The sequence below is a fragment of the Magallana gigas genome, chromosome 10 (assembly GCF_963853765.1).
Source record: "Magallana gigas chromosome 10, xbMagGiga1.1, whole genome shotgun sequence".
NCBI lineage: Eukaryota > Metazoa > Mollusca > Bivalvia > Ostreida > Ostreidae > Magallana > Magallana gigas.
In genome coordinates this window covers 12,206,824-12,234,651 of record NC_088862.1, presented here as the reverse complement: position 1 = coordinate 12,234,651, position 27,828 = coordinate 12,206,824, and the positions used below count along the sequence as shown (strand labels likewise).

General features: G+C 31.8%; 1 protein-coding gene and 1 long non-coding RNA gene across 2 annotated transcripts; one reads left to right on the top strand and one right to left on the bottom strand.

Moving 5' to 3' along the window:
* The first annotated feature begins 4,647 nt into the window (after positions 1-4,647).
* Positions 4,648-7,491, top strand: LOC136272222 (uncharacterized). Its single transcript, XR_010710184.1, has 3 exons — positions 4,648-4,771; positions 4,877-5,017; positions 6,564-7,491. It is a non-coding gene; the product is annotated as an uncharacterized lncRNA (long non-coding RNA).
* Positions 7,492-9,601: 2,110 nt separating this feature from the next.
* Positions 9,602-22,782, bottom strand: LOC105339416 (uncharacterized). The gene is made up of 7 exons (XM_034453174.2): positions 22,668-22,782; positions 17,198-17,593; positions 15,704-16,066; positions 11,012-11,224; positions 10,487-10,612; positions 10,072-10,163; positions 9,602-9,894 (listed from the first exon to the last, which is right to left on the bottom strand). The coding sequence occupies exons 1-7, from the start codon at positions 22,723-22,725 to the stop codon at positions 9,712-9,714; spliced, it is 1,431 nt and encodes a 476-aa protein (XP_034309065.2). The 5' UTR covers positions 22,726-22,782; the 3' UTR covers positions 9,602-9,711.
* Between the last annotated feature and the right edge of the window lie 5,046 nt (positions 22,783-27,828).

The window sequence follows — 27,828 nt, the reverse complement described above, 5'->3', positions numbered from 1 at the left end:
AATTAGCGTATATGCAATATGTCATGGAGGATTAAAAAAAATCATTAAAAAATAATAAACTTTGGGCAGCTATCTCCCTTGAAAAAAATATAAACAATGTAGCATTGAATGATTTATTTTTGACGTCGTCGTGTCAATAACTGCCGTCAGGTGAGCAGACAAATTGAATAACGCGCGTTAGCGCGTTATGATAATTTGTTTGCTCACCTGACGGCAGTTATTGACACGACAACGTCAAAAATAAATCATTTAATTCTTATATTTACATTCCCTTACTGAATAAATCAATTGTTTACTTAAATAAATCGATATAAAGTGCAGATCACGGAGGGAGTGAGTAAGTAACAGCAAGAACAGCTGTTTTGCAAAACCGGTTCAAACTGGTTTTCACATAGACTGTTGAGATGTGATCGACGAGCATGAAAATATAATCCATGATAAATAACTCTTGAAATATTGTTTTTAACAATAAAGTCAACTTTTTTGTTGAATAATTATAAAACATGGTGTTTTGACAACATTCATGCAATGCATTTTTAACAGATAACATAGGAATCACTGTTTGAGAACTACTTATGTAAATTACTCGTAAATTCATACGCAGTGAATAGGTGTTGCATTTAGAGGCATTTAAACATCACGGAATTTAATGGAAAAACACAGTAGAATGTAAATATAGGGAAATATTTCGCATGTCTGTGTTTGGTGGAATAACTGTTCAGTGAATCTACTTTTTAATGATTTTGAAGGTAACCATGGTGTAATTAATGTGGTTTTTGTTATATAATGTATATACATGTATAGATATCTAATTCATGTTTAACATAACAAACTATTAAATTTCATGACTAAATTTTCTAATCAACATTTCATGATTCTTATTTATTTACTTAAGGTCAGACGACACGTTCCTCAATTTTATATAACTTTTTCCAGGGATTTGTTGACGGTTTACTACTATTTTGACAAGCTTCCTTGCAAAAAAATACGGTACCTTACCAGGCATTTCTGCAAAATACTAGAGTATGCAATTTCCTATATAATCTTCTTGAAAATACACTTCAATTGCTGATATAAAAATAAATACATATACAGCACAGTAAAAATCACTATAATGGAACTCTATCTCGGCCGGGGCGGGACTTTGAACTCACTACCTCTAGAACCTATACGTTTCTGGCAGTAAGCGGCCACGGTTCTAACCACTCGGCCATTTAGACACATAATCATATCCAATTAAATTTTAATCAGTTTTAAAATAATTATAAAATTAATATTTTTTATTGGAACTCTTTCTTACGAGGAGATACAAAAAAGATTCTGGAGGAACGTGTCGTCTGACCTTAATCCGACTTCCCTGTGTATAAAACACAATCAGACACTATTGTTTTCATTAAAAAAGAATAAATTAAATGAAGAGAATTTATAGGCGGCCAAGTGTAACAATCAACGTTCTAGACTCAGCTGAGTAAAAAAATTCAGCTTGGCTTAGAGTTTACTAAGTTTGATTCGAGAAATGCAATTGGAGAACTTAAGTTGTTTTTGTTTAGAAATCGGATCCAGGAATAGAAAGAGAAGAGGCATGTAACTAAAAGGCATCAATAAAATAAAAGGATTCACAAAAGTTTTATTTAATTGATGATATGATCATGGATATGCAATAACAAATAATCATTTTCACAATTTTTAATTGTCATTCATTTTACTCCAAACACACACTTCATGCTATTATACATTGGTTTATCACTGAAGATATGTTTGGGGGTAAGAGAGATAACTTTCATTGCAATAAATAAATATATTAACTCATTTAAATTTTTTTAAAGGTCGCCTTACATTTGTTGTTTTCTTCGAAATGAAATGTTATGAAATAATGTTTTTTTTTCTTCAGAAAATCAGCATTACATTAAAAATTTAATCCAGTAAACAAAAGGAATTTTGCTTTTTGAAAGTAAACGTTGCTTTTGTCCGCCAGTTTTGTGTGTTTTACAGAACAAAAGTCAACTGACGCTGTCCGCTATTTATCTGCTGTTTTGATAATCTTTCATAACTAAGTAAGCTTAAAATGATGCTGAGTCATCATTTATATAATAAGTGAAGAATTAGGTATTTTCTATGCAATGGTCTGTCATGTGGTGTAGAGGAAATTTTACCTTTGACGGATAAAAAATACCATTTTGACATGACATGATTATTGAGAAACAGTTTTCTCGAACAAAATTTGTTTGTAAGTACTTTCTATATTAATATGGTTTTTTGTTTTAACATAACAAAGTGTTAAGTTTCATGACTAAATTTTCTAATCAACATTTCATGATTCTTATTTATTTAATTCATCCGACTTTCCTGTGTATAAAACACAACCAGACACTATTGTTTTCATTAAAAATGAATAAATTAACAAAGAGAATCTATAGGCGGTCAACTGTAACAATAATAATTCTTGAGTCCGCAGAGTAAAAAATTCAACTTGGCTAAGAGTTTACTACGTTTGATTCGAGAAATGCAATTGTGGAGCTTAATTAAGTTGATTTTGTTTAGAAATCGGATCCAGGAATAGAAAGAGAAGTTGCATGTAACTAAAAGGCATCAGTAAAGTAAAAGGATTCACAAAAGTTTTATTTAATTGATGAAATGATCATAGATATGCATTAACAAATAATCATTTTCACAATTTTTAATTGTCATTCATTTTACTCCAAACACACACTCCCTGCTATTATACATTGTATTACCACTGAAGATATTTTTTGGGGTAAGAGAGATAACTTTCATTGCAATAGATAAATATATTAACTCATTTATTTTTTTTTAAAGGTCGCCTTACATTTGTTGCTTCCTTCAAAATGAAATGTTCTCAAACAAGTTTTAAATTTTTTTGAAGAAAATCAGCATCACATCAACAATTTAATCCAGAAAACACAAGGTTTTTTCGCGTTTTGGAAGTCAAAGTTGCTTTTGTCTGCCAGTTTTGTGTGTTTTACTGAACAAAAGTCAACTGATGCTCTACGCTATTTATCTGCTGTTTTGATAATCTTTCATAACTAAGTAAGCTTAAAATGATGCTGAGTCATCATTTATATAATAAGTGAAGAATTAGGTATTTTCTATGCAATGTTCTGTCATGTGGTGTAGAGGAAATTTTACCTTTGATGGATAAAAAATGCCATTTTGACATGACATGGTTATTGAGAAACAGTTTTCTCGAACAAAATTTGTTTGTAAGTACATGTACTTTCGATACTTTGATTTTTTTTTTTATTTCTATGACAAACTAGAAATATATAGAAAAAACAACCGTCTTAATTAAAATGATGGGTTCATATTGTTGTCGTATATGTACACATCCTAGAAACACAGTGTACATGCGTTTGAATTTGTATGTATAATTCTTTTGACTGCTTAATTTCCTCAATCATTTCAAGTGTCATTTGTAATAAAATTATATAAAAGAATGCTGAGTTATTTCTTACTGGTAAAAAAATTTTACGAAAACAAACCTTTTTCAATATTAATTCATTTTATACCATCACTATTATTATTATTTATTTATTGTTTGCCTGTGCAAAGCAACTTTTCACATGGGAAATACATGTACTCAAAACAAAACATCCGCAGTAATTTTGATTTGATAATATGTCAAAGCTATTAGATAGTGATCATTTAATATTGAAGCACAAAAATTGAATAACTCATATCTAATCTGAATAGATATAACAACTCAAAAACTTGATTTAATTGCTTAGATTCGGAATCATTAAAGCACATGTGAAACAGGTGATTGTGAATGCTTCAATCGCTTGCATAATTCAATGATTTTCTATGATATACCAAACAACAGGGAAGCAAAATCCAATGTTAATGAAAATGATACCAGTGATGTAAACATTCGAAAACAGCAACAAATCTGGATGATCCCTTTCCTTCAGACACACACCACGATAAAGAGTAGCTTGCAGGAATGGAAGTAATCAACATTTTCAGTGTTGTGTGCATGGTTTATTTTCGGATAAACAATGTTATCAACACTCCAGTGTGTATAAGGTAAGTATTAAATGACGGATTGATTTTTTAAACACTTGTAGTTTTTAGGGAAATACAAAAATGCTTTGATATTGCGATCTTTTAAATCAACAACAAAACTATAAATGTTTATCCAAATTGATTTTAAAAACTATTTGATCGGCTTATATTTATATTTTCCAGTGCCTATGTATGTGATAACACTACGAATCGATTTTGTAATGTATAGGTCAATACATTTCATAAAATGATTGCTGAAAGGTATATAAATGTAAGCAATAAAGAATCTGCCTTTGAATATTACGCGGTAATCAAACACAGTCGGGCTTGAACAAATTGGATTATTGGATTTGATCACACCCGACCCTGTTTGATCACCTCATAACACTCAAAGAATGATTCCTTATTCCTTCATTTAATTTTAAAAAATTGCAACACTTTTTTACCAATATCGGATTATATCGTTTTTCTAGTATAGATTATTTTTTTAAAAGAAAATACATTCAACTATACTGTTTGCAATTATTATGATGCAAGTCAATACAGTCAAGCAACTATCTTCTCCGAACAAATTTCCGTTTTGCACACATTTGTCATATGCCCAATTTTGAAATTTGTGCAAAAGGAGAATTAACCTTATCAAATGTATTCAAACATATGACAACTATGATTAAATTTTGTAGCATAAATAGAACGAATATTTGTTGCTCTGGATACCAGTGGAATACTGAACAAGACAAATGTATCCGTAAGTACATATATCTGATAATTATTGACAAAACATATACACCGTGTAGTTAGTTTATTTTTTTTTATCGTTCGAATAAAGAATTGCAGTTTAATGTCTTTGCAGCCTGTGATAAAGGCTACAGTGGGATACACTGTGAAAATCGGTGTGTTGCTCCTTTTTACGGATTTGACTGTCAGTTTGAATGTGAGTGTATAAAGGAGGACTGTCATTATGCTGTAGGCTGTAAACAAACATACAAAGCAGGTATTCTTACAGATTAATTATGCATGATGTATACTTTATGCAAGGAACGTGTATAAACAAAATATATTACAAGAATTCCTAATGTTACTCTTTTGGGTAAAATAAATGTTCCGTTAGTTCATTAGATTGTACAAACCGCCTCAAAATGTATAAAGATGATGCAAAAACATTATCTATATATTTACATCTACCGAGTATGATTCTTACTATTTCTTACTGAAACTTAAAGTTAATTCATAGCTCTATAGACACAGCCAGACTGAAATCTACACGCCCCTTTTATCGATTGGTTAAAACCTACAGCGATCTTTGAAAAATCACAGACTACACGAAATACATGTAATCATGATGATGTCAGATTCAAATATCCATAGGAGACGATTTGGCTGTTTCTTTTAGTTAACGTACTAATGTAAATTTACATTAATTTGGTAAAATTTACCTACCTTCTCCAATCAATTGATAAATGAAAGATGTAAATATAAACAACAAAATTCTTTCTTTGATGTTTCATGCAGGTTATGAAGGTAGCAATCATTGCTGAAAAAATTAACATAACCTGCTAACGCAGATTATTTGTTTTTTCTGCAATGTCATCACCTTCATAACAGGCACGAAACACACACAAAAAAGCGTTTTATAGTTTATATACAGACTGAAATGTAATTCTAATTACACACAAGCCTCTAAGCTAAACATTACTTTTAAAATGAACCAATATATGAGAACTTTAAAAAAATATATATTTAAACTCATCAGTATAGAATTGTTTTCATATACTAGTTTTAGCATATAGAGTATTTGATGTCGTTATTATGCATATGACTGAATTTTAAAAATAGTAAAAATAGTAAAATACATATCAACTAGAATTTTAAAATCTTTTAGAGCAAATGTTTTAATGCGTTTAAGAATAATGTTGTTGCAATTATAATCAACAGCAGTGGTGTTTGCATTTTTTCAGTTAATATACCAGACAATGGTTTATAGCTATCGTGTATGTGTTCTTTTGATAAAATTAAGTGGAAAAATTAAAGCAAAACATTTTGCATGTAGTGAACATTATCAGGGCCATTTAATTTTTCTGATACGTTTTTTTAAATACTCAAATCTACTCATGTTTGTAATCTATACCATTTAAATCAATATATACATGTAGGCACATTCACGTTTCTCGATCCTTTATTTCATTTTCAATTACTAATAACTAGTAACTCAAACGCATTATTAAGTAGCGTAGAGCATGTTATGATAACATATTTTGTCGACTGCATGGATCATTTATTGATCGATTGATATCATGAAATTAGGAAAATAGGAAAAAATAATATATACTGAACTTACACTTTAATGGTTTTTCATTGCAGGTTAATATCAAATATTCTTAAATAATTTAGATAAATTAACAAAAATCAATATACATTCATTTATATAATTCACATTTAAGCTGTATACTGTAGTGTGCAAATTAAACTTGTTAATCTGGTAAAATATAATTTAGTCACAATAATCTCCCATTATTTCTTTTCTTTTCTAAAATGTTTAGCAACAAAACCCTCTAAAAAGACGACACCAATGGTAGTAGGGATCATCGTTCTTGCAGCAGTGGCTTTCATTTTATCATTGACGATTCTATTCACCTATCAGATTAATAAACGTCAAAGGTCGAGGAACTGTCGTGAGGGAAATGTACAGTCCGAAGACCTCAACAACGTATATCGTGAAACTTTTTTTTAACTCAGTATTTCCCGAACAAACTCATCCAAATCAGTCATTGATAAAAAAAAATATGTCCTTTTCATTTCAATTAACTCTTTGATAAAAGTGAATTGAATTTGTCGAACGGTCGAGCGAGGAAAAAAAAATAAACATCTCTCTTCAAATCTACTTCATGCATTCTGCCTGCTTTTTTTAATTCTAGTTTATTTTATGGAATGCCGTCAGAGTTCGTTTTGTGTGTGTGTGATATGATATTATGATAATGTTTTTTTTCACGAAATGCTTCGGTTATTTCTCTTGTAAATTATTATGCTTTTCACAGTATGATGTGGTTACTGTGATTTATTTGCATTATGCCTAGGTTACTTCGTATAATGTTGATATTTGTTTTTAGTATGCTGTTATTTTCATAATAATAGAGAATGAACATTTTTCAAGCGCTGGTTATTGGTCAAAATAATGAAGTTTTCAGTAGATGCTATGAAAACGCTCTAGTTATTATTTTGTGAAACCTGTCACTTAAGATAGCGTTTGCGTTCAATGTGTTATATAACGAATGTTCCTATTTGGGATGGTTTTATCTACAGCGCCACGTACACATTGACAGCTGCAAAACAAAATTTAAAAACCATAATCAATTAGACCACAAGCTCACGATATGGAAATTTCTGTAAATACATGTTTTTATCTGTAAGAAAGTCTAACGTTGTTTTTTATGGATAGTGTTACGGCCTTTGACAAGATTTATATAATCAATCAAGACTATTAGTATTCAATAATGAACAATTAAGAGTTTGTTCTTTGACAAAATAATTTATTCAATTCTAATATGCATTGTATATTTTTTTTGTACATACACACTGTATTGTGTTTTATTGATTCAGTTTATACAGTAAAACCTATAAATTTTAATGTCTTTTGTGGTATTGTATTTTAGTTATTGTTTTATATTGTTTTTACGAAGGATTTCACCTTTTAAGTATCGAATTTGCTATTGTGTAATGTTTTAAAGATATAGTGAGTACAAGGACAATATTTCCACAGAAAAAGGAATACTTTTTTCATAAACGATGGTTTATTTTTGGTTAGTATGAAAGTATAATATGTTCGGTAACTAATGTTAGTGAATGTTAGTAATGTTTAGTTTTTACCTTACGCTTCAATGTGCTTGTTTTTAAACAATAGCTAAATAGACCCATCTCCGATTTCACCAAAAAAAATAGTCAAATCTAGGAATGAAGTATTTTCTCAAATTTTGATTTTATTTTTTTTGGTCAAATTTGAAAACTCAAATGTCTGCCTTTCCCCAAAAAACATCTTACTAATGATTTACACTCAATTTGAGAGAAAAAACTTAAAATGTCTCCTCAGGCATAATACAGGGCTAAGTAAAATCTTAAATATGGATATGACACAGCATTGTATTGTCTGTAATATCCATTTCTTAGATTTATTCCACTCATAAATTGGCGTATATGCAATATTTCATGGATGATTAATAAAAAAATCATTAAAAAATGATACACTTTGGGCAGTTATCTCCCTAGAAAAAAATATAAACAAAGGGAAATAATCCACATGTCTGTGTTTGGTGGAATAACTGTTCAGTGAATCTACTTTTTAATGATTTTGAAAGTAACCATGTTGTAATTAATGTGTGGGTTTTTTTTTTATATAATATATATATATATATATATATATAGATATCTAATTTATGTTTAACATAACAAAGTGTTAAATTTCATGACTAAATTTTCTAACAAACATTTCATGGTTCTTATTTATTTACTTAATCCGACTTTCCTGTGTATAAAACACAATCAGACACTATTGTTTTCATTAATAAAGAATAGAATTAAATTAAATGAAGAGAATCTATAAGCGGCCAAGTGTAACAATCAAAGTTCTTGACTCAGCTGAGTAAAAAATTCAGCTTGGAGAGAGTTAACTAAGTTTGATTCGAGAAATGCAACTGGATAAAAATCTCACCGGAGTAAGTTCTAAGGATTTGTGATCAAACTTATGTAAAAACTTAAGGGTTTTTTTGTTTAGAAATCGGATCCAGGAATAGAAAGAGAAATGGCGTGTAACTAAAAGGCATCAATAAAGTAAAAGGCTTCACAAAATGTTTATTTAATTGATGATATGATCATGGATATGCATTAACAAATAATCATTTTCACAATTTCAAGTTGTCATTGACTTTACTTCAAACAAACACTTCATGCTATTATACATTGTATTATCACTGAAGATATTCCTGTCGGGTAAGAGAGATAACTTTCATTGCAGTAAATAAATATAACTCGTTTTTATTTTTTAAAGGTCGCCTTGCGTTTGTTGCTTCCATCAAAATAAAATGTTGTTAAGAAACATTTTTTTTATTTTATTTTTTAAATCAAAATTTGATCCAGTACACAAACGGATTATGGTATTTTGGACGTCAGAGTTGCTTTTGTCTGCCACTTTAGGGTATTTTTACAGAACAAAAGTCAACTGAAGCTCTCTGCTATTTATCTGCTGTTTTTTATTGATTAGGTTTCTGTTTAAAGAAGGTTCCTGTCACACATTTTAATATTTTTAGGTGAGGTTGGGTATTTTGTGGAGCCAATCGTCTGGTATGAGATTAATATCAAATATAAATGTAGAATATATTTTGCTAAATACAATTTCTCCGACTTTGACTGCATTTGTGACATTCAGAAGTTTAACCATGAATTTTTGTCGTTAAAATACGTATTACTGTAACAATATATTCTTTTTCTTTCTGAAGTGTTTTATATTTTTCCGTCAATTCTGTGACGAAATAAAGATGTTAAACTATGATGGATTTATCTAGAAATTTTTTTTGGTAGCGATACACCTTTAATTTTATGATATATGAAAAAAACTTAAAAAACTATATAAAGTAATCTGAGGACTTGTTAAACTTCTTCCCCGAGGTATAAGACTAAAATTATTAATCTTTAATTGTATTAGTTTATTTTGAGACTAAATAAAGTCGGCTCCTTTTCGTATTTGTTTAATTTGTTGTTTGTGTTGGCACCATGTCCGTTCCATGCCACGGGCGTAGATACAGAAGGCGGCAGACTTGTTATAACCGGTAGATGACTCTGTAGAGCCGGGTCAAGCGTCTCATCAACAACTTGGTTTGCTTTCTGAAAATAAACAAAACCACGAAAAAAAAAACTTTTAAACGTTGCATAAAAATTAAATTGATACGACAATCAATGAAACAGTTAAAATGGGTTCTTTTGGGACTTTTTGTGCTTTGTTTTCAGCTATTGTATTTTAATTAATTGTTTGCTTGTCTGTATTACGATAAACATGTATACCTTTTTCTTGTGTTTCCAGTAAAGATAAGATATGAAACCCGCTGCTGCTACTAATACCAGTAAAATAACAGGAATAGACAAAAGAGTGGAATCTAAAAACCAAGCATGTTTACATTTAATCCTTTAGACTATGTAGTATAATGCAAATATATTAGTACAAATGGAACGAAAAGCTATGTATTGTGGCGTCAAAGAGATGTACTTGATATATATTGGATACAAAATAATAATGTAGCTTTAATCCACATCCGTACAACGTATGTTACATCATGCCATATTATTTTTTTTGATTGGTATTCGAATGTTATAGATTAATTTGACATTATGGCATTGATGTAATCATTAATTAATTCACTATAGGTCCTGCATGAAATGCCCCCGGAAAACAACAAATTAAAGGAAGCATTTTATTTACCTCCACTATCTTGGCTATCCTTGGTTCTCTGGCTTTTGCTGTAGGAAATTGTTGTGTTGAGATTTGATTGGGTTCCGGTTGTAACATTATTTGTCGTCACAATTGATGAAAAGGAGGCATATTCAGCTATGAAAGTGATAAAATGATAAGTCGAGATTCCATGTATGACTGTTGGAGAAAGGTGGTCTTTAAACAAACATAAAATATTAAGGTAATATTTATTAACTAAAATTGATATTTTCTTCATAACATCACATTTTTTTATAGTTAAAACTATTTTATGTCAAATTGTCGGCACAAAAACATTTTGTAATTTGTTTTAAGATATGAATGCTGAGACCAAGTGTTAATATGTCAATTTACGTAAATTTAGAGGGTTTTTTTTCTTGATCCGTTTTGCGTTCATTATAGCTCTAACGACGTGTATCCAAGAAAGAAATTCTATCTCAAATTTCAGAAATCTGATGGATCCATCAATTTTCTTGATATTGACCTAACAATAACATTACTTGAGTGCAAATGTACCAGTTGTTGGCGATGTTCCAGAAACACGTGTCGTATTGATATCGTCGGAAGATGAGGCGCCAACTGCAGTGGGAGATGAAATTAACGTCGTGCGAGACGTTGTGGTTCCTGTCGTAACAGTGCCAGGCGAGATTATCGTGAAAGTCTCGTTACACGAGATTTCAGGCGAACGGTGCTGGCACTCTACTGTTATCTGTTCCGCTAAATCTGTAGCTAATATCCATGGGTTTTTTTTTCATTAGAAAAGGTCAAACACAACTAAATGAAACTTGTTCATACATTGTATATCAGTAATATAATGTGATATTGATAGAAATGTTATGCTAATTTTTAGCCAAAATAAAAACCAGACAATAATTTCTTTTATCTAATAAAGAGGCATGGTCACGATTTCGGTCCAAAATTTTTTTCTCCCGATTTTAAGGTGAAATAAACACCTGGAAAATGTCACTCAAATTAACAGGAAATTTTTTGATAATGAAAGATATAACGATAAATAAACTGTACAAATGTCAAATAAGCGAAAAATTTGCAGTTTGGGGATAAAAAACGAATATCTAAAATAATTATTCAAGTAAGTAACAATTACAACATCCCCTGGGTGATTCGACCTCAGGATGAACGGGTCACAAGTACAAAACTCTATCCATTCGGCTATGGAGTAAGTTGCATGTTTCACCCCATAAAATCCTTTTGATAAAACGAAATGTCGTTTCGATCAGCGGTCAGCCATTTTGTGATGATGTGTTATTCCACCTTAATGTTTAAATGCTTCTGAATCAGTTAGACATTTTTAATAGGAGCTGTAAGCGAAATACAGAGCTTACAATTCTTTGCGATGTAAACAAAGCTTGTGTTTACATTTTAAGTGTTGAAGTGAAAATTCCAGTTTTAGAAATAAAAGGAATGTGTTAAATGTTAGGAACTTTTATATATGCTTAAAATGAATAAGAATTTGGACAAATCAGCTCAAGAAAGATTTTTTTTACTGATAATTTGAACCTATATAAAACTAAACAAGACATAAGCCTTGTTTAAATGACAAAGAATAGTGAGCTCTGTATCTTGCTTATAAAAACGACGGACTATTAAAGTTCATTTGATCATTAGAAACGCATTTCTAAAGCAGTGTAAATAATAACAATAGAAAAATAGAATTTGACCAAAATCGTGGCCATGCCCCTATAAAGGAAGTTTTGCAACATTTAAAGATGTATTGCATGTTTCATTTATTAAGAAAAAGTATAAAGATAAAGCAAACATATTGATACCCATTCTTGTGTACATTGCAAATGATGAATAGTAGAAGAAACAAGAGGCCCATGGGCCACATTGCTCACCTGAGCAACAATAGACATTATAAAATCAGCTTTACAAAGTAATATACCAAAAATAATTATGAACAATGTAGTCTAACAGATATTGTATTTTAAAAAATCAATTTTATCCCTGGATATTCTGTTCATCATTGACCCCTTTTTGTCACAGTATAGTCATTGTAAATATTGAGCATTACAGTTCTCAAGAAGATCTAAATCAAATGGGATATAAACCTACATCAAAACTGTGAGACCCAAGAATTGTCCAAAAGTCAAAGTCTTAACAATTTTAAAGAATCAAAAATATGTCAAAATGCTTGCATATAAGTATAACCATATATAATAACATTTGAGTTTTGGTGAATTTAAAATGTTTTCCTTTGTAAAATTGGACCCGCCCCCCCCCCCCCCACCCCATGTGGCTCCATCCTACTCCAGAAAAATGAGATTTTGACAAATTGGAATCTACACTATCTAAGTTTGCTTTCACCAATGTTGCACCTTTTCTAAGAAAATGTTTTTTTAGAAGAAAAAAAAATTCTCAATATATTCCTTTGTAAAGATTTAACCGGTCCCCACTGTGCCCCTACCCTACCCCACGGATCATAATTTGACCAAACTTGAATCTCCTCTTCCTGATGATACTTCACACAAGTTACAGTTTTTCTGGCTAGTCGTGTTCTAAGTAGAAAATTTAAAATAAAATTTCTCTTTATATTCCTATGTAAAAAGTTGACCCCCCCCCCCCCAATTGTGTCCCCAACTTACCCCCAGGGGCCATAGTTTGAACAAACTTGAATCTACACGATCTGAGGATGCTTCCACACAAGTTGCAGCTTTTCTGTCAAATTGGTTTTTTTTAAGGTTTAACTCTATAGACTCTTATATAAAGCCTACACCCACCCACCCCCCCCCCTTCCCTTGCGGGCCCAACTTACCCCTGGCGACCATGATTTGAACAAACTTGAATCTACACTATCTGAGGATGCTTCCACACAAGCTGCAGCTTTTCTGTCAAATTGGTTTTAAAAAGGAAATTTTAAAAGTTTAACTCTATATACTCTCATGTAAAACTTCGACCCTCCATTGTTCCCCATCTTATTACCGGGGACCATGGTTTGAACAAACTTGAATCTACACGATCTGAGGATGCTTCCACACAAGTTTCAGCTTTTCTGGCCAAACGGTTTTTCAGAAGAAGATTTTTAAAGATTAACTCTATATACTCCTATGTAAAACTTCGACCTCCCCATTGTGGCCCCACCTTACCCCCAGGGATCATGATTTGAACAAACTTGAATCTGCAATATCTGAAGATGCTTCTACACAAGTTTCAGCCTCTCTGGCCGATTGGTTTTTGAGAAGAAGATTTTTAAAGATTAACTCTATATACTCCTATGTAAAATTCTACCCCCATTGTGACCTCACCTTACCCCCGGGGACCATGATTTGAACAAACTTAAATCTACACTATCTGAGGATGCTTCCACACAAGCTTCAGCTTTTCTGGCCAAATGGTTTTTGAGAAGAAGATTTTTTAAGATTAATTCTATAAACTGCTATGTAAAACTTCGACTCCCCATTGTGGCCACACCTTACCCCCGGGGACTATAAATTGAACAAACTTGAATCTACATTATCTGAGGATGCTTTCACACACGTTTCAGCTTTTCTGGCCGAATGGTTTTTGAGAAGAAGATTTTTAAAGATTAACTCTTTAAACTCCTATGTTAAACTTCGACCCCCATTGTGGCCCCACCTTACCCCCGGGGACCATGATTTGAAAAAACTTGCATCTACACCATCTGAGGATGCTTCCACACAAGTTGCAGCTTTTCTGGCCAAATGGTTTTTGAGAAGATGGTTTAAAAAAAAATCACCAAATCTTCAATAAATCCTAATTATTTCCCCTTGAAATAGGGCGTGCCCTTTTATTTAAACAATTTTTTTAGAGAATAAGAATAGTCCTTGATAATAAAACTATTATTTTTGGTGTCTTAGATGATGTGAAGTCAAAAGTGTTTAATATTGTACTCATCGTGATAAAAAAATACATATACAGAAGTAGATGCCAGAAAAACCAATTAACAGTAAATGCCCTTATGAATGATTTAAAACAGTTAAATAGAGTATTCCAATTCTGTGCAAAAGAAAGAAGTGAAATGGATACGTTCAATACAGACTGGGAAATTTGGACCCATGTGATTAATTAACTCACTCTAGAGTGCTCTCTCTCTCTCTCTCTCTCTCTCTCTCTCTCTCTCTCTCTCTCTCTCTCAATAAAAAAGGTGCTCAGTATGTATTTTGGTGTTTTTTTCTCTTAGTAAACGTTCATTATATATGCAATATTGATGTAACAGTTTTGTTGCTTTCTTAAACATACTTTGTGTCCTTGAAAATTTGTGATGTATGTATGTGATGTATGTAGAAGCAGTTGGCTTATTAATAAAACATTTTTAAAAAAACAACAACAAAAACAGACAGACAGACGGACGCCGGACAAAAAGTGATCAGAAAAGCTCACTTGAGCTTACAGCTCAGGTGAGCTAAAAACTATAAGCTAACAATTCAAAACACTCAATATATACATGTATGTTTTAAGGATATCTAATGTGATACCTGATCCTTAGGCCAAAATATTGTTATCATCCGGAAAACAAACTTTATTCTTCATAATATTACATATATGTAAATTAAATATTGATTTAAATATATGGAAATTTATCTATGATATCAAACCGTTTCCTAGTTATAGCATGATTGTTCATTGACATTGTAAAGGAAAATATTTGAAGTGTGGAACGATGCGTAAAAAATTATATAACGAGAATCGGAGCAAAAGAACTATTTTATTCACATATAACGCAAGTTTGTTATATCAATATTTATAATACTTTCAGGAACAATATACTGGAATCTGATAGGTTAAGACGCAGTTTATAATCCGTGCTATTACCCTCCCGTTAGCAACATAATTGACAACGGGTAAAACAACGAATGTTACAGGCGCATGAATAATGCGCGTACAGTTCGCCGTAGAATTAACGTCAGTCCAAAAGAAGACAGGTTTCTTTAGAAATAAGATATTCAGAATGATGAAATAAATAGTGCCTGTTTAGGAGGGAAACGTTTGAATTTGACACCCAGCTTCAACCTCCACTTCGCGTCGGTTGATAATGATTTTCTTGGCATGTCAATTTCAACTGTTACCCTTCAATACAGGCACTATTTATATAATGTTACATATATATCTGATCCATAGTGAGGATAACCAGCGTGAAATAACGATTGGAATATCATTGCGCAGATATTACCAACTGATTCAAAATATGTAAGACTTATTGAAAATTGCTGATATTGTAATGGTTACTACCTTCAAGATGAATCCAGAATTTTCCGCCTGTTGACGTATCTGCATTATCTAATCGTAGCTCGATCCGGTTAGATTGGCTGGTATAGAGAACAGATCGAGCAAAATTGTTGACGTCATCACAAGCGACGTCAAAAGTAACTGAACCATCTGTTATCAACAGTCTTTGTTTACACTCCCCTGACCTCTCACTGAACTGTAAATCAAATCCCGTGATACGAATCGTGGAGACACCGCTTGACGAGATTGTGCACGCAGAACCGGAAGTGGAATCACAGGAAGGCATTTCTAACGGATATCCCTCGCTTGACAGATAGATAGATTGTGCTGTGAGCGTGGTGTTGCTAATTGAAACCAGGCCGGAATCTGGATTGGAATAAAAGCACATTGATGGACATGGCATTCAGAAATGAATCATTTTACTTTCTGAAGTTAGTGGGACGATTTGTAAAGTTCTCTGTAAAAGTGTTCTATGACACACTTTTTCAATATTTATCTTTCTATGCGATTGATAAATATTGAAACCGTGTGTCATATGATATATCATCTTACTAGGTTAAATCTTAAACTAATCGTTAAAAGTTGAACAATGTGTTTAAAGAACGAAATTGTTAATGTCAAAGGCTAAAACTAAACATTCAGTATTTAATTTCTTAGTGAACTATTGAAGTTTAGATTCTTCTTTATTTGATAATTTATGTTTTAAAAATGCTTCAAAAACTATCTAACGAAGATATATACTAGTAAATTGAAAAGGACTTTGAAAGACAATCTATTAATTAATGGAAAATAAAATCCAATTTTTGACAATTGGAAATTAAATTATACTCAAAACAAGAAGACAATTGAGTATTGCCGTTGACTTCTGAAAAAGTTAACAGACCCAAAGAACAGTTTAGATATTTATAAGGACAGTTACTTGCATTAGAATGTGTATATCTAATTTAAACTGTATTCTTAATTACATACTATGGATACGTGAAAGTACAGACAGCATGTTACATTTTGTACTAAGAGTTGTACCGCGTGTTGATAAATTATCACATTATTTTGTAATTCGCGTGCTTGCAGTATATTAAACCTACATGTAGCTAATCTCGTTCGTACTTAGAAGGGGGGGGGGGGGGGTCATTTCATCAGAAACCGATTTACTGTTCTTATGATCATTATTTCATTTTGGAAAATAAAAAGTTAACGCATTTCATTAAGCAGGTACAATATACATGCATTACCAATAAAGGTGAAATAACTAGTAATTAGATGCATGTATTAAATGGTGTAAACAAAGGCCTTTTTTATTTTTTAGGCAGAATTTATGCTGCAATTTTAACTAAGGTGACGCAACGTAAACAACAAACAACATCATTCTTTGGACTGTCAAGGTCACGCTTTCATTCTAGCATGTTTTACATGCGTTTTAACAGTGCAAATAATATAAAATACATGTGAATGCATTGTACATATGTAAAGCTTAACGAAATTGAAATCACAACAAACCTGGTAGACAGTTGTACCACATCTTCATGTAGTTGGATCTTTCCATAAAAATGGCGCTGTCACATACGTCATCAGTACTGTTCCAGGAAGCCTGCACCCCGGGAATACACGTCTGCCGCCCGGAGCACCGCGAGTAATGCTCATGCTCGTACGGTGCGGCCGTTCCGTAATATCTCTTCCCACAATCCTCTGCTTCGTTGACGTAGTTGCAACAATACGTAATGTTCCGGTTCGTCTGATCGGCTATTGTCGGACAGTTCCGGTCCTTTCTCTTGGAATAGGTGTAAACGTCATACACGTATATCGTGGAACCCGATGGACAAGTCGGACTCAGGAAGTCTTCAAAACCATTGCCATAACAAGCCTGGAGTGTGTAGGTTTGTAGACTTTCAGAATCTATATAAATGTCAGCAAAAACGATAACTATGTAGTCTTTTCATCGTCAAAATAGTCTGCTTTTAAACATATAATAAAGATATACATGTATATTTCATACATATTTCCAATTGATATTTGAATACAGAAACTTTTAAAACAATATCAAACAACAAACACTGTGCCGGTGTTGTATAGCCGTTTTTCCCCCATAGTAGCTTTTCCCCACGGAAAGCCTACTATATAGTAGCCTTCCCCCCGGAAAAAAGCTACTATATAGTAGCTTTTCCCAAATAGTAGCGTTTTTGGTTCAGATTTTATAAAAAATATTTATGGTAACCAAGTAAGAATTAAAATAAATGTTTCTGCACTCCCAGGTTGCATATAACTGCATTCAACTGTACAGGTTGAGTTTCGTTTTGCCGATTTATTATTTTTATAGACAATGCTGAAAATTGAACATATGTGTAATGGAATAATACACAGAACTTAATTTAAGTAATTAATTGAAAAAGTACTTGGTTTTACAAGATATACACTTATATGCATAACACTGTGTTCTGAATTTTTAAGTAACTGATGTTTTGAGAATTATTTTGATAAATCTATCAGTCCGTTTGTCTGTTTGTGCAAATTTTGTCCGCTTATGAAGTAATAGTGTGTGCAGGCCTTACCCAATTTTCATCGAGGCAAAGTAATTAATATCATTCAAAAGTATAAAAAATATTTTTGAATAAATTTTCTCGGTATGTCACAAATGAGATAATTCTTTTTTCATATGCCCTGAAAATTGCTTAATCACACCGGAAATAGTTGTATCGCACCCAGAAACAGTTGTATTCCACAGAAAAAAGTTATATTGCCCTCCCTAAATTGTAATATCAAACTCGCGTCAGTCGCGTGCATCAATTCTGTGTATTAATTACGTCGGGTTCGAAATTTAGCTAACGTAAATAAGCAACGTAAACAGTTTTCAGTAAAACAAAATGTCAGGACACTGTCTGCTATTCGGGACGCTGCCATTAAGAGAAAATTACTTTAGTTGTTTAATTTGAAAAATAATCATGTTATTGAAAGCACAGATCGACATTTAACAAATTTAAACATCTTACATCGCTTTGTAAGATATGAAGATGTGTCACATGTAATAAAATACACTGTTTGATAAGTTAGATATGTTCTTAAACTGATTTTGATTTTTAAAAATGTTATATATCATATATTACAATATAACATATATTACATGTCTTCTCGGGCGACAATACAAGAATATTTGTCCCTCGGTGAAAGGAAATCCCTGGGGTGTTATGTTGCCCTCTGACTTCGGCATCGGGCACATGACACTCCAGGGCTTTCCTGTCACCTCCTGGTAAATGTTGTGGTATGTCGCCCTCGAAGCCATGTAACATTATATATCTTTTTACTAGCTATAAGAACGATAGCAAGTTTATTGTCTCCAAGACAGCAACTATTTCAAGAGGCGAAGACGAGAAAGAAAGTTGCTGTTGAGGGGGACAATAAACTTGCTATCGTCCGAAGAGTCAGTAAATATACCGAAGAAAACTTTATTTGTCGGCAATGCCAAAATTCTTAATAATCCAATAGATCCCAATATAGCGTCCGTAATGGCTAAAGATGTAAAGTAAACTGCCTCAATGTAGCTGCGCCCCAATAGGGCGTCTGTAATATAACTATACATAAAGAGAGTACAGTACCTACAACTGCATGCGTCCAATTAGAACTTACTTGATATCTTTGTTTATTTCCTTGATTTTTAAGATTTAATTTTTTTTGCAATTTTATATCAACATAACTACATCATTTAAAAGAAACACATTAACTCATATATTTCTTTATGAAAAATTGTTAAAAATTACGCTTATTCAGTCTTTTCTTTTTGAATTTACGAACAGCAGTTTTTAAAAAAAAAAAAAAAAAAGGTACGCGAGTATATTCATTATTCCTCAAAATATTAAATCAATTCATAAGATGACTAATGATGTAATAATTAATTAGATAAATAAATCAATAAATTCTTTGTCATAAAAATAGCAACTGAAAAACAAAAATAAATAACCACCAAAAGCGCATTTGATATACGACTTTTTTTTTTACTTGCCAATTGCTTAGAAGAACAAACTTATCTCTTGAAATAAGTCACCTCATCACCAAAAAAAAATTGTTATTTTTTAATTTTCCGTTACCCTTGTTTCATTGTTAGAAGAAATGTTATGGTAAACAAGTAAATCTTTATTGCAAAAATATGAAATAAATAGTATGATAAGATTTTTAAGTAAGTGAACTGTATATCTTGTTTTATATGGGATTGTTTTCAAAATTGTACATTTCTAAATCACGTTGCAAAATAAAAAGCGGACAAATTAGCAAGCAGTGAATGATAATCTATATACATAAGGTTTAAGTTTAGGCTCCATTTCACATTTTCAGAAGTAACCAGCAAAGATACCGACTTAATTTTTTTCCGTTGTGAAGCCATTTCATTAAAAAAAAAAGTTTACATCCTTAAACCTCGCGTTTCGTAACAAAACTGTGCTTAAAGATATGAATATGGATATAGGTGACTTTAAAACAAAATTATAAATACTAACTTTATACATGTCTTTAATACATATTCAATTATAATACCTTCAGAACCCTATCAATCGAATAAAACATTTCAGTTCATCATCATATCATTGCACCCTGTTGATAATTAATTGATAATTAGAAGTAGAAATATATAATTATATTTAAGATTGTCAATTCTAACGGTATTAGTTTAAAATTTATAGCCATTTGGACGAAGGGGGTAATACACTTCCACTGCTTATATTTTGCTCTACAAAATTAAGTCCAGATTGGTCAGTTAGTTTCCTGGGAGGAGCTTAATATACATAGATGATAATACATGGCAAAATTAAAGTTCCAAGCCGGCGTATTTTCATTTGTATTCTGGCGTGTTCTGTTAAAAATATCCATGTCATAAAGTCAATACTGTAGATAAGCATCGATTAGAGGGAAAAGATTCGAGGCTAGGTATTCCGAAATCCTAATAAAAGGTGTTTCAAAATGGTGTAACAAAAGGTGAAATAATTAATAATTAATAATGACACAGGAATGTTGTGAAGGCGCGGTCCTTTGTTCATATCAGAGTAAAAAAAAAAACCCATATATTTTATAGAACGTATTAATAAATGCCATATTTATCCTTTATCATGAGAAATTAATATCAAATCAGTTATTGCAAATTATTGCCACGAATGGTCCGTCATAAACATGACCGGAATGTAAAAAAGGTGGAAAATCTACTATATAGTAGGCTTTCCGTGGGGGTAATCTGGCTATAAAAAGGGGGAAAACCCACTATATAGTCAGCTTTCCGTGGGGGAAATTCCTATAAAAAATGATTTTAAAAAATGCCATCTTTGCAATGGCATAATTATCCAGCACAGTATTAATAGAATAATGTCTTAATGATTCATGTGGATATGAAGGTACATGTACCAAGGGTTTCAGAAAGAATACACACTTCTCTTCCCAGTTTTTAACCTCATGTTACAACTAGACTAGGTGTCAAAAAATAGTCATTATTTATTCTAAAAGAGGTACGCCTTTTTTTCGCTCAAGAAACAGGATTTGGTTTACACTATCCATAGGCGTCGGAACCCAGAAGCGGGGGAAGGAGGGGGGCTTTGGGGGCTTAGCCCCTCCTCCCCCACTTTTTTTTTGCAAAGTCAGACCTAACCATTAGGAACATAGCATCAGGGAGGGTTCAGCCCCCCCCCCCCATTTTTGATCCCAAATTTACCTTAAAAAGATCAAAATATTAAAAGTGATATAGAAAATTGGAGTCATAGGTATACTAGCCCGTAAAAGTTTCATAATTTTGGGAATTTGTTTTGAATTTTAAATTGGCGTACATCGTTTTTTTGTGTATAAGTGCATGTGCATGCGTACGCTTTTTATACAACGTGTATATATATAATGGCATTCTTTTAATCTAGTACAAGCTAAATCTTATCTAATTGGTTTAATTCAATAGTATACAATTATTTAATTGTTGAGCAGTCAATAGACCAGGATATTTTTCCCGAGGTGCTGGGAACAGCTCAGTATGATCTATTGCCCGACGCCAACGGCTCACACTGATCTGTTCCCTGCACCAAGGGAAAAAAATTTGGTCTATTGACTGTTCAAGCATTAAATAATTGATTTATTAACTAATTCCTGTTTTAGTTTTCAGGTTTTACAATTTGCATATTGCAGATGGTTTTATGCCTTTATGCAATATACATGTACTAAGATTTTTTTTTCTTCTTTAACATGCACAAAACCTGTTGTATGCATTACCACATCTCAATTTAATATTAGTTTACACAAAGAAGGGGGAGTTCAACCCATTAGATTTTAAATAGTCTTTTACCTTATATGAAGCTTTAAAGCTGTTGATTATTTGATACTCCATTTTGATAACATTGAATTTGGTTTCACAAAGTACTAAAACAGCGTCTATGTAAAGGAATATACATTTCCTGAGAACTATCGAAAGGATGTAACATTAACATACCCGCGTTCTGAAATACGTTGCCGGTCCAATAGATTGCAGTCTATTGACCGGCGGTCTAATAGATCGCAGTCTATTGACCGGCAGTTCAAAATAGACGCAAATATTTAATTTGTAATAAACCAACAAAATCCCTTTCATTAGGTAATAATTTAAAATATGTTATGGCAGCTCAGTTCTAAACACGGAACAACAATAGAAACTATTCTTTATTTCTTGCACTTCTGAAATTTTCTTCGAATTGCAAAACGTTCGAAATGTTATCAAGGTTGATCGCCATCCTCGATGCTATCTCTATTGATACAATTTCTAATGCATACCTACGTTTAGTATTAGCTGAAAAATTTGACGCTATTTTATAAATCGTTTCGCGCTTTATAAAACGTGAATTGGCCTAACCCAGATTTTATGAGTTTATATTCTGATGTCTTGTATAAGGATACAGACTTTGCTAAAAATAAAACCCGTCAACAATTATCAACTAAAATCTGTTTCTTTAAGATATTAGATAATAAAAATTTTAAGACTTACCCCATATGAGTTCGAAACATATTAATGAAAATAAACGGAGTAGAAATTCATTCGCCATTCTGCAAATGTAACATTCATACTTGTAATTCCTGCAAATATACTGTCCCTGGCTGTCTTCAACTTTAAATTTAACGAAGTTAACGAGATCAAATTATAAAAAAGTAACAACGCTCTGAACAAGTCTTTTAAAAAGCTATTGTTGTAAGAAAATGATTATAGTGTTTCGGTCAATTCTTTTCAAAGAATGTCCGTGACGGGTTGTGCTTTTTCAAAATAATAAACTTGCCTTCCTTTAAAAGAAATTGGAAGGAGTAATTAGTAACTTGATTCCTTGTTATTAACCAATGCATTAGTAGTCTAGCGCAATCTTTTTGTACCTAAACTTTAGAAATCTTTATAAAGCAGTGAAATATATATACAGTCATATACGTGTAGCAATTAAATGCATTTTATAGTTTTTTGATTGTACTTAATGTTCCTACAATTTCTTGATATGGGATCATTTTAACACACGAAATGTCCTTTCTAAAATCTCGGTTAATTATTGGATTTTTTTTAGTATCTTATCTTTTACATGCAAATATGGAGATAAATTTTATGCAAATTAAAACTTTTTTGTGATGTGACTTATCAGGTTTCTTTGATATACGCCAGAGCATTGTAATGTTAATTACAAAAATTAATTCCGCTAGAATTACAGATATCGGACAAACTTGTATCATACCAGTATTCATTTATTGCAACTAGCTATAATTGGCAAAACAAGGAGTTTATGACACTGACAAAGCGATGTCAATGATGATAACTTCTTCCCAGATACCGGCATACTTTGGGGGCTTTTTCCCTTCATTTTAGCGTACGTTTCTCAATATCCAGTGTTATACAATACCAGTATAGAATATATGTCCTCGTTAATAGACACACGAACATTCAACGTGTTAAAGATACGTTTAAAAAAAAAAACAATTTTCTGATCATACAAGATAAAACAAAATTGATTCACATTTTTTATAGTCTGAGAGCGACAGATTTATAGATTGTTATAGATTTTTCAAGCACGATGTAGACATCAAAGGAAAAAGAAATCAATTGATATTAAAACATACACTTCAGTGAACTTTCTCAGGGCAAGTGCGCGCGAAATGTAGCCTTGAAATTGCTTATGAAAGAGAAGAAAATTGAAATTTAAAAAAAAGGATCACAAGAAAATAGGGTTCAGATTAAAACGAAAAGATAAACTTCACAAATTTATAAGGAGAGAAAGACAGATTAAATGAAAAGATGTGGAGAAGTAGAGTGAGACCTTTAACAGTTTTACTTCATGATAATATAAGAATTTTAACGGAAAAAAAACACTCGAAATTTGTCGGTTTTTATGAATGTCTCTGCTGCTACTTGCACAAGTTTTTTTTCATCTTTTTAGATACACGGAAATTTATTGGAATTATATTGGTAAAAAAATTTAACTAGAAGTTCTAAATTCATTCGGGTTTAAACATACTAAAAAAAGAGGAAAATGATAAAAATCTTACATGATATCACCATATTTTACATATAACCGTTTTGATATGGCCTTGAAATTCGATTATGTTTTTTTTTTACTTCTTTGTTATAAAAATGAACACAAGTTACATATTTGTCAATGATAGAAGGTTATATTGCACAAAGATGAAATAAACGCCATTCGAATGTATAAAGTCTCAGTCATTTCTCTCTGGGTAATAAAATGTATATACATTCAACAGAGCATTAAATTGTATTTTTCTGCGCGTATAATGTGACAATGTTTGGTGATTGATATTAGTCTTAGTTTAGTTTAAACAATATTTATTTAGTGAATTTCATCATACATATTATAATAACAGTACACAGAAGATTGAGAAACAAGCCAAAAGGCTTATGTTAATCTCGCTCTCGTCATTTTACAAATGAGAGGTGGGTAAAATTTTCAATTGCTATAACATTGCACATAAACATTGATTAGGGAAAATGTAGGAGAAAGAAAAAAGAAAATGAATGGGGAGAAAAGAATAGCTGGAATTGAGTATTGGGACAATTGTATTAGTCTTAGGTGATACAATGTAGTTTAAATAGAAAAAACACTTTCAAATATGGCCAAAATGGTCTTTAAGAAAACAGCCAGTACATGTACCGTTAGAATATTGGTGTTTACATTGTTTCTACGACACACTCTACTTTTTTTTCATTTGCTGTTTATTTTGTCCTTATCACTGTTCAAAATATTAAGCAATCCAAAGGAAACGATTATATTTTGATATTATTCATGGTCATGGTCAATGCATCATTCATAACTATTTGACTGTTAAGTGGAAATCAGTCACCCCGACGACAGGTCAAATAAATGTGCTTTTTATACAATAAATACATTATATTTGATGAATACTTAGAAGTTTTGTATAGGTTATGATTTTTTTTTCTCCAAAAATATTGAAATTTACTTGTGTATTCAAAAAAATATTGTAAAAAAAATATTTACTCGGGTGTTCCGTACTACATTCTACCCCCTCCCCCGAAAAAACGACCACTGATTAAAACGTTTTCTGCATCCCTATTAAACGTGACTTAATATGTAAACCGGAAACGTCAACGGCATCAGATTCATTTTGAATAAGATAATAAGATATTGTTTACCATAAATTATTAATAAGTAAGGACACAATCCAAATTGTTTAGCTTTAAAATTTAAACACCTTTATAATACAAAGTTCTCCGTTCAAAGAAATTAATATAGAGTGTAAAATGGCACGTCCATTCAGCTTTGAAGTTCTTAATATTAGGACCTCTGAGCGCCATTAATTTCTTATTGATTTCGGGGACGAATTTTAGGATTAGCTCTACATTCTGTTAATCCCTCGGCATATGGACAAGATGTATGAGAAGACGGCAGATGGACAAGACGCAAGGTGCGTCTTTTACCTCTATTTAAAAAGGCATGGTCACGATTTTGGTCAAACGTTATTTTATGATTTGATGCTTCAGTAAGGCATTTTAAATAGGCAATCAAAATTTGAGTGACATTTGACTCATCACTTTGATGAGTTATATGCGAGTAATATAGCTTACAATTCGTTGCTATGTAAACAAAGATTTTGTTTACAAATTGAATTGTTGTAATGAAAATTCCAGATTTAGGCCTAAAATGAATGTAGTAAACGTTACTAGCTGTTTTTCTATGCTTAAAATGAATAGGAAGATGGACAAATCAGCTGAAAAAAGATTGTTTATCGGTATATTGAACTTAATATTAAACATAAACAGGGCACACGCCTTGTTTATATGACAAAGAATTGTGGGCCATGTATCTTGCTTATAACTCTCCGATTGACTATAAAATTTTGTTTGATCATTACAAATGTATTCTTAAAGCATTATAAATAATAAACACAGAAAATAGAATTTGACCAAAACCGTGACCATGCCCCTTTAAAGGAGCTACATAAAAATGTCATCGGGAAAGACTGACATACACTGTATCTTTTAAGCTGATTGATTAGAAATTGAAAATGAAGATAAGTCTTTGGATGCAGTCCATCAAGAAAAAAACGTCTTCCAATTTTGGTATATAGTTTTGAATTCACCTTTGCAAATTTTATTGCACGAAGTTTTGTTGGGTTTTTTTTTTTTAATTTCAATTCAGTACATATTTGATTTCTTTAATCAGTAATTTTCATTGCCAATGATATGTTTTTCATTTTATTGACAAAATGTTTGTTGAGTCATAGGAATATTTCCATTTTGATATAATACCATGTAACAAAAAGCGCTCTGTATTGTTTGGTAACAATTATCCTTAACAAGTGGCGAAAATCGCTGAACAGAACTCGAATACATTTACCAGAAATAGAAAAAAACCTCGTTATGTTCAATTATGTGTACTTCACACTTAACAAGGCCCAGAACACACAGAACAGTTCATCAGTTGCTGCCAATTTAGCCCGAGGAATGATATTGATTGTTGATGCGTAGAAAGAAAAAGTATTACATGTGCATGTGCTTTATAGGCAAATCTAGATCTACTGAGAACATTTTTATCATTTAAGAAAAGTCTATATCAACTGTTATTTTTTTTACTTTTATAACAGTTTTGATTGAGTGATTATGTGGAAAAATAGTTGTCTGTCGGCTGAAATACGTACTCAGCTATTCAATCAAGTACGAATACAATTTTGTTTATATAACAAATATATCAGGAAACGGCATCATTTTATACATGTAGCGTTCACAACAAAATAATAGAATCATTTGACCAAGATTTTAGAGTTTCGGTAGTACGTAAAAATCTATTTCTTGCATCAAAACAAGTTGAAAATGACGCTGGTTTTGAGTAAAATATACATAGATTGCGTAGACATAGCTCAAAAGCCAGTCTGAGACAAATCTTGTTGATTTCAAAAAGCCATGGCTGAGTGGCCAACAATGAAATAGACAGACCTACGTCACATTGCTGTTTGGCACAAGTACCAAATGCCCCAGCTCTTGTTAAATGTAAGATGGTTCTAATTATTCCTTTTTGACTGCAACGTTTAAACCGTTTATCTTTATCTCTTCTCCTTTTATATCAGATTTGTATTTGGTTGGCGCAAGTCAGTTTAATAACTCTATACATGTAGGCCAATATAACCCCTGCTTCATCTCAAAGTAGGCCATGAGATGGTCTGGTTTCTTGATTCTTCCTGTCACATTTTATTGTTTTTATCTTACATATACATATATGTAGTCAAAAAATGGAACGAATTTCCTCCAACACTTTTTGGGCAATGTAAACCCCCACCCCCTCCCAAATATTCCTCCAAACTCCTTTTTTTCAAAATTTATGCTACGAGCCTGGTTTGAAATAAAAAAGGACATTCACGTCAGATAGATCATGGTTCAGTCGATAACGGCATATTGTAAGTGACTGTGTATTTGTTATGATATGTTTGATCGCATTCTTTACGATACGAAAGTCGGAAACAGTTTCTCTCACCGCACATACCTCCTAGAAGTTTATAAACGTTCATTAAGTTACACCTGCGGATCCATTCTCTATTTAGAGATTGTGGGTAAACTGGATGTAAATATTTACAGTAACTAAAAATAATCGTTGTTGGGTTACGCAAAATCAAATATAATGCGCATGTGCGATGTGAACAAATGTTAA

What these genes read in the sequence shown, in the direction of transcription:
- LOC105339416 (XM_034453174.2), bottom strand. Translation starts at nt 22,725, where the DNA reads ATGGCGAATGAATTTCTACTCCGTTTATTTTCATTAATATGTTTCGAA. An exon ending in ATTCTGGATTCATCTTGAAG is followed by an intron (nt 11,225 to 15,703) that starts GTAGTAACCATT and finishes CATGGATATTAG; the next exon opens with CTACAGATTTAGCGGAACAG. An exon ending in TGGAACATCGCCAACAACTG is followed by an intron (nt 10,613 to 11,011) that starts GTACATTTGCAC and finishes TCACTTTCATAG; the next exon opens with CTGAATATGCCTCCTTTTCA.